Raw genomic sequence first — 12,028 nt, forward strand, 5'->3', positions numbered from 1 at the left:
AGTCCGCACCGGCGCCGCAGCACCCGGCCCGTCCGTCTAGCCGAACGGCGCACGCTGCCACCGACACCGCGTCTCCTCGGTCGGACGACGCGCCCACGCACGGCATATAACGGCCGACTCGACGACGAGCCGGCCCACCTCGCCGTGCGGCGACGACGCGACGTCCGACCGGCGTTGGCTCGTTCCCGGAGAAGTACGACACGACTCGACGGCCGCCGACCGACGACGCGGTTCCTTCGAATCCGACGACGCCCGCCCGGCCGCCTCGCCGGCTGAATCTACGCGGGAACGCTGCTGGCCGCATTCGCTTCCCCTCCAACGGTTTCACGTACTCTTTAACTCTCTTTTCAAAGTGCTTTTCATCTTTCCCTCACGGTACTTTTTCGCTATCGGTCTCGTGCCCGTATTTAGCTTTAGGTGGAGTTTACCACCCGCTTTGGGCTGCATTCCCAAACAACCCGACTCTTGGAAAGTGCCTCGTGGCGCGAGGACCGCGGCCGGACACGGGATTCTCACCCTCTGCGATGTGCCGTTCCAAGCAACTTGGACCGCCGACCGCCGCGCGGATAGCACTTCTCGAGACTACAATTCGCCGACCCGAGGCCGGAGATTGACGGCTTGAGCTGTTCCCACTTCACTCGCCGTTACTGAGGGAATCCCTGTTGGTTTCTCTTCCTCCGCTTATTGATATGCTTAAGTTCAGCGGGTGGTCTTGCCTGATCTGAGGTCACAACGGGAGCGAACTCGTCGCTCCGACTCGCCTTCGCGCTCGGACGATCGCACCGCGTCTCGGGCGGCACGGGCCGCGTCGCACGCATAGCCGCGCGGGCTCACACGGCCACGCAGCCCGCCGCCTGCACGCAGGCGTCGCCGAGCCAATCTGACAGGGACTAGGCGACGACGACGAATCGCGAGCACCTAGACGCCTCAAGGCGACCGCATCCGCCCGGGTCGGGCGACGCGCTGTCGTCGCCGACGTAACGGGACGACACTCAGACAGACATGCCGCCGAGGAGAACCCGACGGCGCCATTTGCGTTCAAAGATTCGATGATTCGCCGAGTTCTGCAATTCACACTACGTATCGCAGTTCGCTGCGTTCTTCATCGATGCACGAGCCAAGAGATCCACCGTTGAAAGTTGTCGTTTGACCACGATCGTGCGACACGACGATTCGCCGTGCCACGAATCAAGCCTGCAAGCTTGCGGCCCGTTCACCGGCGTGACGATGAGATGAGAAGAAAAGGCCCGACCTGACGCGGTCGGCGCCGCCGCCTTCGGGGCCGGACGAGACGTCCCGTCGAAGCGAGACCGGATCGCCCGTTCGACGCCTCCCCGACCGCCGAGCGATGCCGGAGACGACCCCGAAAGCACATACCGTCCACAAGGGAACGAGTCCCTGTACGCTCCACGCGATCGAGATCGTTAATGATCCTTCCGCAGGTTCACCTACGGAAACCTTGTTACGACTTTTACTTCCTCCAGAAAACATCGCTAAAACCGCTTCTCGGCGTCCAACGCGCGGCGAACCGCACGACTGGAGCCGATCCGAAGTTTTCACGAGGCCATCCAGTCGGTAGTAGCGACGGGCGGTGTGTACAAAGGGCAGGGACGTAATCAGCGCGAGCTGATGACTCGCGCTTACTAGGAATTCCTCGTTCAAGACCAATAATTACAAGGGTCTATCCCCAGCACGACGAAGTTTCACAAGATTACCCACGCCTCTCGGAGCAGGTCGACACTCGCTGACTTCGTCAGTGTAGCGCGCGTGCAGCCCAGGACATCTAAGGGCATCACAGACCTGTTATTGCCTCAGACTTCCACCGGTTAGACACCGATAGTCCCTCTAAGAAGTCGACCGTCGTCCCCGGAGAGACGGCGTGACTAGTTAGCAGGTTAAGGTCTCGTTCGTTATCGCGATTAGGCAGACAAATCACTCCACCAACTAAGAACGGCCATGCACCACCACCCACAGAATCAAGAAAGAGCTCTCGATCTGTCAATCCTCACTGTGTCCGGACCTGGTGAGTTTTCCCGTGTTGAGTCAAATTAAGCCGCAGGCTCCACTCCTGGTGGTGCCCTTCCGTCAATTCCTTTAAGTTTCAGTCTTGCGACCATACTCCCCCCGGAACCCAAAAACTTTGATTTCTCGAAAGGTGCCGAAGGAGTCGTATCATAACGTCCTCCGATCCCTAGTCGGCATAGTTTATGGTTGGAACTACGACGGTATCTAATCGTCTTCGAACCTCCAACTTTCGTTCTTGATTAACGAAAACATCCTTGGCAAATGCTTTCGCATGCGTTCGTCTTCCATAAATCCAAGAATTTCACCTCTGACAATTGAATACGAATGCCCCCAACCGTCCCTATTAATCATTACCTCGGTCCCAGAAACCAACAAAATAGAACCGACGTCCTATTCCATTATTCCATGCTAATGTATACAAGCCGACGCGCCTGCTTTGAACACTCTAATTTTTTCAAAGTAAACGTCCCGAGTCCCGCGCACGCTCAATCAAGAGCACGCGCGGCCCTCGAGAGAAAGCCGCGCGCGACCAGTGACGCGCCGTTAGGCGGACCGGACGCGCGCCGCCGAAATCCAACTACGAGCTTTTTAACTGCAACAACTTTAATATACGCTATTGGAGCTGGAATTACCGCGGCTGCTGGCACCAGACTTGCCCTCCAATCGTTCCTCGTTAAGGGATTTAGATTGTTCTCATTCCAATTACAAGACCTACGAAGGCCCTGTATTGTTATTTATTGTCACTACCTCCCCGTGTCGGGATTGGGTAATTTGCGCGCCTGCTGCCTTCCTTGGATGTGGTAGCCGTTTCTCAGGCTCCCTCTCCGGAATCGAACCCTAATTCTCCGTCACCCGTTGCAACCATGGTAAGCCGATACCGTACCATCGACAGTTGATAGGGCAGAAACTTGAATGATCCGGCGCCGGCGCGAGGCCCTGCGCTCCGAACAGTTACTATGAATCACCAAAGACCGGGACTGACGCCCCGCATTGGTTTTGAATCTAATAAATACATCCCTTCCGCAAGAGTCGGGACTCGACGCATGTATTAGCTCTAGAATTACCACGGTTATCCATGTGGTGAGAGACCATCAAATAAACTATAACTGATTTAATGAGCCATTCGCAGTTTCACCGTATAAGATCGCTTATACTTAGACATGCATGGCTTAGTCTTTGAGACAAGCATATGACTACTGGCAGGATCAACCAGGTAACGGCCCTCGCGGCACGAACGTCGACGCGCTGCGCATCGACGTCGTCCCGAGTGCGATCGCCATCCGATTCGTGTTCTCGCCCGACCCGCTCTACCAGACGCCTACCGAGTGCAACACACCGTCTGCTTGCCCGAGCGGACCTCGCAGCAACGCGGTGTTTGCCTTCTGTGCGGTCGCCGCGTCGGTGCGGTTGCGCACCGGATCGCGGCGTCCACGCGCTCGTCGTTCGCATGCCGCCTTTCGTGCGGCCGAATCGTGCTCGCCTTTTTTTTGCCTAGTCTGTGGTCTCGGACGGTGCCGGCCACGCTTTCACTCGCGGAGCAGGAGGCAGCTCTCTACCGCAACCGCCCGGCGAATGCTAGTGTGTCGACGGCTACCGATTCTCGCTCGCTCGTCCATCCCACAATAAACGCTTCCGGAGGATCGAGGTCCCGGTCGTGGAAAGTTTTCCCACGTTTATCGAAACGATTTCTCACGTTTATCGACAAAAGGCGGAAAACGCTTTCCCACGCTCGACGTTCACACATTTAGCGACGTCGTCGAACCGTCCTCCCTTATCCCTAGGTCCCTTAAAATAGGAGAAATCCGATATGCTATTACGTAGGTAACGAGCTCCGGAAGTGTTTAGAAGCCGCGGACGCTGGCACGCGACCGTCGCCACACAGCTCCAAGACGTCCGTTTGATCTCTGCCCGTCCCGTCACACACGTTGCGCTTCCCGTTTCGAACCGAAGCGGCACCTTTCCGAGCGGGACCATCTTCACAGCGCTTCAAACCGGTCACTCTCGGAGAGCGTGAGGGGCGGCAACCGGCCCCGCCCATCCACTTACTCGGCCTCTTCTCCATTGCCACTCGTCGCCCGGGTAAAATGTTTGGCTCTCTACGACACGAACGAACTGGACGGACGACGCGGCAACCGGCGACTCTTCTACGGTCACGCGTGCGGCAGTTTTGAGCTTGGAGGGCGTGGCCCATTATATAACTTTTGTTCTGGACCGATTTAGCCAGTGCAGAGAACATCCACTGATACAATCACACACAGAGAGACTCGTCTTCCATCGACGCGTTTAAGTATGGTTACAAGCTCGCACGTTACTTGCGCTTTCATGCGACTCCTCGACTTCGTTCGGTGGGAGTGGCCGTGCAATCACGCGATCTTGGTCCGAGCGTCGTTCCATCTGGTGATTCTAACGAAAACTGCTGCGGCTCCTGCTTGTTCTTGTTGTTGTGTTGTTGTAGTAGCGGTGGTGGTGCTCGTGTTTTGAGGGTATGCTCGTACCGGCCCATACATGCATGTGAGACTGTCGAGGATGTTGGTAATTCGGGTGTAGTAGTAGCAGGTTTTTGGTTATCACATCCCTATTTATCTCGATTGCAACCGCTGCTCTTCTAGTGCATGGCAATTTACAAGTTGGTAAATTCTTTTTATTCCAAGCGATCGATCCCATCGAGAAAGAAATCGCATGTTTGGATTGCAAGATGTTTCTGTCTCCATTCCTCGTAGAGCACATTCACACGGTTATACAGACATATACACAGGATGTTTTAATTTTGATTATCTTAATAGTCGAGGCCCTAGCTTGCCTGCAGGTTGTGAAACGATTAGATGTCGAGGCATACTATCTGTGGATGAGATTCTCCAACAGATCCTACGTCCCTTCAGGCAAACATCTTGTATCCTGCTCTTTGTGTTATCACCAGAAGCAGGTTACTGGGTACCCATGTAATGGTGTGATCCCAGAAACTCAATTAACTTAGATATGCTTATACGGTATGGTCTTATTTATGAGAGTAGTCAAATACTGTAGTTTATATGCTATATATTAGTACGCATAGTGATGTTGTTGTGTACTAGCTTTTCATAATTTCCAATGCAGGTATAACTAATTACACGGATGTTAGAATGCACCTTGTACTTTTGCAGAAGTATATAGTAGGTATATGTGGCGTTGACATGACTGAAGTAGTTGATTACTAGCAGTTCTAGATCTATTACAATTCATTGGTGCTTTTCGGATTCTGTCAATCACGTTTTTAGGTTTTGCCATTCTTCAGCTATCAAGCGTCAATAAAGAACTGTACTGATCCAATGGATGTCAAAAAGGAGAGGGGCTGGCTGCGTGATCGAGACAGCAGAATAAATTCTTTGCTATCTCTCCTCTAGATGCTTTTTCGAACTCCTCAACGCTTCTTCCTGTTTTAATTAACAGGTGGAGATCTTATTGGTTCCGAATTTGTACACTGACAGATATAAAATGTATGACCCCCACTTGTCTGTCTGTCTGTCCTGGTGAATGATAAACGGTAACCAGACCCTCTCACTTGTGTACTTGTCCCGCCTACCCCGTCTCAGTCCGTTTCCCTGTAGGCAGGACAAGTACGCGAGAGAGCGTCTACATGAGACTAGACAAACTACTTTGATAATCAATGGGAAAACTAACTATTGTCTGCAGCTGTCGAGTTCTGGTATTCAACTCAATTATTACCAAACGACTCAATTATGCCAATTTTAAATTACACGTACACTACAAACATGCACAAAGTCAAATCTTAGGCTAGAAGGTTGAGGAATATCAACATACAAAATAATTTCACATACAGTATGTCACGTGACCGGAGTAGAGGTTGTATGTCATGTGACCAGCCTGTGTTACTGGACCTTAGCGTTTCACACCTCGGGTAATGATACAAAACACAAAGATTTCAACAATGCTTATGCATAAAAATTAACACCATCACAGTGTAACGAATTATTGAGAGTTGCAAATGAAACCAAGGATGATGACAACGACGACGATACAGCCTTACCACCACAAAATTTTCAATACACAGACATATGTATAGAAGACAAACTCCACATGTGGAATAAATACTGTTGCAGCCAATGAGCATTACATTTTCTGACGTCTCCTAAACCATTTCTAACTTTCTAATCAATTTGTCCCACACTTCACCGCCTTTTGTATTACGTCTCTTGCCACACTGTACTGCCACCAGTTGAGCCTCTTGAAGTAATTTAATGCACGTTTTCTTCGCATTTTCCGACCTCTTGGACAGATCAACGAGACTCTTCTCGATGCCCACCGAACCAGTCATCTCACCCGTCTGTATGGATGAAATTGCTGTGTCTGGCACAGCTTGACTCTCCCGACTAGAAACCTCAGCATACGCCTCCGAACATCAGGAACGTTGTCCACACACCTTTCTAACAAATCGGGATCTAGATCTAACCACATTGTCACATCAATGTCAGTCCTCGCCACCAGCCGAGATGTCAAACTTTATCAACCTGCTGTGTGACCAACGGCAGCTCCAACTCACTTCTATACACCAAAGCTTCTACAACTATCTCCACGCCGCCGGCATCATTCACAAGAGACGTTACTGCATCAGTGACACGTTTATTAGAGTCTGGTCCACTAGAGTCTGGTCCACGGTGGACTATCAAATGGCCAACAGACTCTCTTACCAATCCGGCAATCGTATCTCAACTTCATACTCATCTGCTGTGCAACCTCTACAATCACTCTTACCATCACTTGTCGTCCTAGTTGTCACACCAGCTGCTTCAAGATCCTTTACAGCCTGAAGAACCTGCGTCTTTGCACCTTCAGCTCCAATACTCGAAACATTGTTGACCAGAGCACTTCTCCTCGTGCTGCTACTACATCCACGTTGACCGTACTCTAACAACAGCTGTCTATACACCCGTCGCTCTAGATTCTCATTCTGCAGCAACACACACTCCACATATCTGGCCGCTTGACCGAGGAAGTCGAAGCCGAGAGCCTGATTGTCAAGAGCGAAGCCCATTTCGCTACTTATTTGCTTCATTTTCGCGTACAATTGCTGTATCAGATGAGGCATACAAGATGAGCGAGAATGGACCCGCTCGAGGTATGCCGCCCAGTCAAATGCCCAAGTGAGCGTCTCCTCGTCTCACTGGCTTGTCTCGCAGCTCAAAGCCATTCTCACTACGTCCACAAACTGTAGAGCATTCTTGGTCAAGTTTCCCATCGCGAACGCCTTTCCAACGCGAATAGCAAGGCGTTTGGGAAAGCGCTGGTAAGATCACGTTACGCAAGTCCCGTAGCATACCTACTTTTTTGCCCGGATTACCTGATCTGTTGTCGACGTCCGTCTCTGACAGCTTTTTGTTGCTCGCGATATCCATTTGTAACGGGATATCACAATGTCTGGAGGTATTTTACAAGTTGGTGATAATTGCCGATAAACGGGTTTTTTTCTTATTTTGTCATAGAAGCGATTGAGTTAGCTCAGAGAGCGACAGACGCCGATAGAGAACAGAATTTTGAAGAAGCAGGACGTCTCCATGAGAACGCCGTACAGCATTTCCTTCATGCCATGAAATGTTGGTTTGCCATTTGTTCGTTCATCTCTGTCTGTTTGTCAGTTTGTCTGTCCATCCATCCATTTGTCTTTCTGTCTGCCTGTCAGTCAGTTTGTCTGTCCGCTTATTCATCTGTCTGTGTGCCTGGCCAGCTGTCAGTTTGTCCGTCCGTCCATTCGTCTGCCTGTCTGTCTGTCAGTCAGTTTGCCTGTCCATACATTCATCTGTCTGTGTGCCTGTCTGTCTGTCAGTTTGTTTGTCTGTTCATCCATTTGTCTGTCCGTTCATTTGTCTGTTTGTCTTCTTCATTTACTTTCAACATTGAAGTCTACGTCTAAAAATAAGAATTATTTGCTACTAATAGATTTACAGAAACCAACTCTAAGTACTGTACAGCAATACACGTACATTATTGTAATCTAATACCACGTCGCACTAAGACTTCATAACCATGCCACATATAGTAGAAATTGATCTAGAAGGCCAAAATTGGCATCAAACGAGACCTTCAAGTATAGCAATCTTGTAGGAAATTTATCTGGTCCAGATTGATTCTGAAGTTGTTGTAGTGTAAATGCAGTCTGTTTGTCTGCCTGAATAGTGTTTTATGGTCTGTGTGTGTGTGTGTGTGTGTGTGTGTGTGTGTGTGTGTGTGAGAGAGAGAGAGAGAGAGAGAGAGCGAGCGAGAGAGAGCGTTAATTAACAACAAGTGAGAGAAATTACGCACAAATTGAGAAGGAACTCTTGGCAATCGTTTCTGGATGTGAGAGATTTGCAGTACATCTACGTGAAATACACAACAGTGTTAGAGTCTGATCACAAGCCACACGAAGACATTACCAGGAAGCCAATGGTGGATGTGCCAAAGCGATTACAACGAATGTCGATGCGTCTTTAGCGCTATGATATCCAAGTCAAGCACAAAAAAGGTCAGAAATGTACCTAGCGGATACTCTTTTCCGCACGTACTTGGAAGGTACAGTCACGCGAAATCCCTTCTAGACCATGGCAGAGGATTGCCATAGAGATCTGTTTTCAACTAGATTCAGACAACATAGTTGTTTTCGACTACTATTCCAATTTTTTTAGATCGACAAACTCAATGATACCTTGTCCAACACAGTTATCCACGAAGTCAAAGGACAGTTTGCGAGGCACGGTATTCCAGATATCATTGTCACGGACAATGGACTGCAATTTGCCTGTGGTGAATTCGAGCGTTTTGCTAGACAATGGCAGTTTCATCACACTGCGACATCTTCCAGATACCCACAAGCTAATGGCAAAGTGGAGAATATCATCAAGACCTGCAAAAACATTCTAAAAAGAAGCAAAGGGGACCAACCAAGATGTTTATATGTCACTCCTCAATTCACTCCTCGATTTCCGAAACACACCGTCCGAATGCATTGGCTCATCCCCAGCGCAACGATGTTCGGGAGACGAACGAGAACACAGATACCCATATCCGAAACTTTTGCAACCTACAGCACTGAAAGGGACAGATGTCTCAGACAAACTACACAGAGCCAAACAACGCCAAGCGCGGAACTACGACAAAGTCTCAAAGAGACTCCCACCGCTTACACCAGGCCAAAATGTGAGAATGAAAAACCTGGTGAAACAACATGGTCGCTTTTTTGGTTTATTTATTATTGCTTTTAAATTTGTACTTTGTTATTTCATTTATCCTATTTAAAAAATAATTTCAATCACTTGTTTTGACATTAGAATGGTAGTTAATTTAGTTGAAGGTTGCATAAAAGAAACAATCGCAGTAGACAACATGTTAACATGCATATCACTCGTTCTCACGTGACTACTGTGGTTTGTTGGCATGCTAGAGAACCTGCTGATTTGGATATTACAGATTACTGCAGAAGGTGATCACATAGTTATACATGATTTAGGATGTCAGTTAGAAATTTGACATAATTCTTTTAAATGTCACATTTCTTATATTTGAGCCAAAGATAAGTATTTCTTAACTATAACTGTATTTTTATATAATTGATTTATTTGTGGTAATAAATTTCAACTTTGTTTTCAATGAAGCCATTGACAGTACAGTACAGTAGGAAAACTTTATAAGATGGTTAGGACAATTTAACACTGAATTGAAACCAGTGGGTTTCAATGTGATGCTTGATTGCTACATATCACTGTCTTGCTACTTCTATGAAATAATAATAAACTTTCATGCTTGCATTACAGGAATCACCAACTAATGAAGAATTCGGTGATGCTAGCTCTGTTTCTCATGTCATGGACTATGCAGTGAACTTATGGTCTAGAATAACACACCATGGTTGCACATGACATTCTACAATATTAATTATGATTTGTTACAGGTACTTCTGGTGGTATCATTAATGGTTTGTATCATGTACCTGAATTAATTAGTTCTTATTAAATTATGCAATAAGTGTTTCTATGTTTTCACTACATCATTATGTGTGATGTAGATGCTGACCACTGTCTGTGACCAGTGAGAGAAGAAAATAACGACTGCTGTTGCATGTACAAGATGCAGATCAGCTGTTACAAGTCAGAAATTCGGACTTGATTCACTATGTTTGAAGTTTTAGCTCAAACATGACAGCGAAAAATTGTATTAAAGTTGTGCTTCGGGTAGATTGTTTATGATTATATATGGATATCAACTCATATGGAATATTTAATGATACCAAGTGAGAAATATTTACCACTAAAGTGCAATGTCAATCCTTTTCAAAGTACCACTCCAGTATCAGTACAACTAGTAACTACGAATACTTTCATCACTTCCGTTTTCTTTTAAGTTATTAATACTAGCACAAGCTTCACCAGTCGTGACTCCCAGTTGTGTCATGTCATTTGTACGATCGAGTGCCAGTCTAAACAGATGAGTATGCTCAGTTACCCAATAAACATAAACACGAGACCCTAGCTCTTCAATTGACTGATGGAAAGCCAAGAAACCAAATCTGTTTATTAAAAGCTATTGCGTCGCTCACTTCTGTGAATGTTAGCAAAAGTGATTTACATCTCATTAGGAAGCACCAAACGTACACCAAATAAATCAACGAATATTGTATAAATGACCCCTTGTACATTCGTCTGGTGTGAGTCAGCTCACCACGTGCATTTGGTCGTGTGAAACAAGGCATTAGCTTACAGATATCTAGTAGTAAAGTGAGATGTAAATATTGGGTTTTTCTTAACAACAAGCAATTGGTCAACATGAAGCTCATTAGAACAAACAGACAACTTTGTGATCAAACGGAAATATATCTCACCTTCATATGCTCCACGTCCTAGTTCTGGGCCAGTCAATTGAATATCACGGGAAGAAATATCGAAAACTTCATTTTCTTGCTTGTAACGTTCAATTGCAGCATCAGATTCTGTCAGCAGCTCTACAACGTTGGATTTTTCTCTTTGCTCTTGATTTACTTGTTGCTGAAGATTGTCCTTCTCTCGTTCTAATCGTTGTAGCTGCTCTTGTTTGTCTCTTCTCTATCAACTGCATGTTCTCTCTGTACTTGCTTGTGCCTCAATGCATGTTGTAGATCTACAATTTGCTCTCCTTGTTCAACTAAATTGTTGCTGTGACTCTTCTCTCTATTCTCTCTTCTCTATCTTTTTCTGAACCTTCATTTCTCGGTTGTTCTATTCGTTGTATCAGCTGCTCTACTAACTGTTCATCTCGATCCTCTTCCAGCCACTTGTCTTGGAGGTCGTTGTGTAGGTGTAGGTAGAGGTCTGCGTAAAGCAACAAATTCTTACTATTGATGTATACACCAAACAATGTTCTATGCAGTTACACTGTAGGAAATCTAGTCTAAATAAACTCTAGTGTACTGTCATCAGTAAATTCCACGAGGAACCACGCAAAGAAATTTCATCATCTGGACAATATAATGGTAAATAAGTGTTGCAAGTCAAGTTTACACTACCCTGCAACTGTTAGCTTAAGCTCTTCAATCCTTTCATCATAAGCGGAAAGAAATCAATGACGTGATGTGGAAAAAGAATCAATTGCTCACGTTTGGTGTGTGGAATGTTGGAACATTAAAGAGTGTGGGCAGAACTGACCTTCTTGCCAAAGAGTTGATTACATCTGATATTACATTATGTGGCATTACTGAAATTCACTTACATGGTGCAGGCACGATGGAGTTAGATGAAGACTCCTGCTATCCTCTGTCGTTTTCTGGACCACCCGAGCTAGCTTCCAGGGGTGTTGGTATAATGTGTTGAAGTAACTCAAATCGTTTGATCCTCTCTCAGATAGGATATTGCGTGCCGACTTTCTCTCTGACAAAGAAATTTTGAATGTCATCGTTGGTTATGTCTCAACAGAACAATGCGAAGATGTAGTTAAAGATGAATTTTATCAACAACTTGATGTCGGTGTGTATCTTTTTCTCGATCTTTCTTGTTGTTGCACGTGA

The 12,028-nt window shown here is 46.8% G+C and overlaps 2 protein-coding genes and 3 non-coding genes across 5 annotated transcripts in view; 1 reads left to right on the forward strand and 4 right to left on the reverse strand.

Moving 5' to 3' along the window:
- The window catches only part of LOC134179233 (large subunit ribosomal RNA), a 3,663-nt gene extending 2,933 nt beyond the window's left edge, over positions 1 to 730 (reverse strand). Inside the window, exon 1 of the ribosomal RNA XR_009969842.1 lies at positions 1 to 730. This exon is cut by the window's left edge and continues 2,933 nt beyond it. This is a non-coding gene — a ribosomal RNA (large subunit ribosomal RNA).
- A 256-nt stretch (positions 731 to 986) lies between these two features.
- Positions 987 to 1,141, reverse strand: LOC134179214 (5.8S ribosomal RNA). The gene has a single exon (XR_009969823.1). It is a non-coding gene; the product is annotated as a 5.8S ribosomal RNA (ribosomal RNA).
- Positions 1,142 to 1,425: 284 nt separating this feature from the next.
- Positions 1,426 to 3,241, reverse strand: LOC134179218 (small subunit ribosomal RNA). The gene has a single exon (XR_009969827.1). It is a non-coding gene; the product is annotated as a small subunit ribosomal RNA (ribosomal RNA).
- A 2,718-nt stretch (positions 3,242 to 5,959) lies between these two features.
- LOC134178989 (uncharacterized) lies at positions 5,960 to 7,437 on the reverse strand. The gene has a single exon (XM_062645901.1). The coding sequence runs from the start codon at positions 7,106 to 7,108 to the stop codon at positions 6,707 to 6,709; it is 402 nt and encodes a 133-aa protein (XP_062501885.1). The 5' UTR covers positions 7,109 to 7,437; the 3' UTR covers positions 5,960 to 6,706.
- Positions 7,438 to 8,254: 817 nt separating this feature from the next.
- On the forward strand, positions 8,255 to 10,167 carry LOC134178990 (uncharacterized). Its single transcript, XM_062645902.1, has 3 exons — positions 8,255 to 9,192; positions 9,807 to 9,880; positions 9,944 to 10,167. Exons 1-3 carry the CDS (start codon positions 8,950 to 8,952, stop codon positions 9,963 to 9,965), a joined length of 339 nt encoding a protein of 112 aa, XP_062501886.1. The 5' UTR covers positions 8,255 to 8,949; the 3' UTR covers positions 9,966 to 10,167.
- The last annotated feature ends 1,861 nt before the right edge of the window (positions 10,168 to 12,028 follow it).

This window comes from Corticium candelabrum, chromosome 4, assembly GCF_963422355.1.
Source record: "Corticium candelabrum chromosome 4, ooCorCand1.1, whole genome shotgun sequence".
Classification (NCBI taxonomy): domain Eukaryota; kingdom Metazoa; phylum Porifera; class Homoscleromorpha; order Homosclerophorida; family Plakinidae; genus Corticium; species Corticium candelabrum.

What these genes read in the sequence shown, in the direction of transcription:
- LOC134178990 (XM_062645902.1), top strand. Translation starts at nt 8,950, where the DNA reads ATGTCACTCCTCAATTCACTCCTCGATTTCCGAAACACACCGTCCGAA. An exon ending in CGCTTACACCAGGCCAAAAT is followed by an intron (nt 9,193 to 9,806) that starts GTGAGAATGAAA and finishes CTTGCATTACAG; the next exon opens with GAATCACCAACTAATGAAGA. An exon ending in GACTATGCAGTGAACTTATG is followed by an intron (nt 9,881 to 9,943) that starts GTCTAGAATAAC and finishes GATTTGTTACAG; the next exon opens with GTACTTCTGGTGGTATCATT.
- LOC134178989 (XM_062645901.1), bottom strand. Translation starts at nt 7,108, where the DNA reads ATGCCTCATCTGATACAGCAATTGTACGCGAAAATGAAGCAAATAAGT.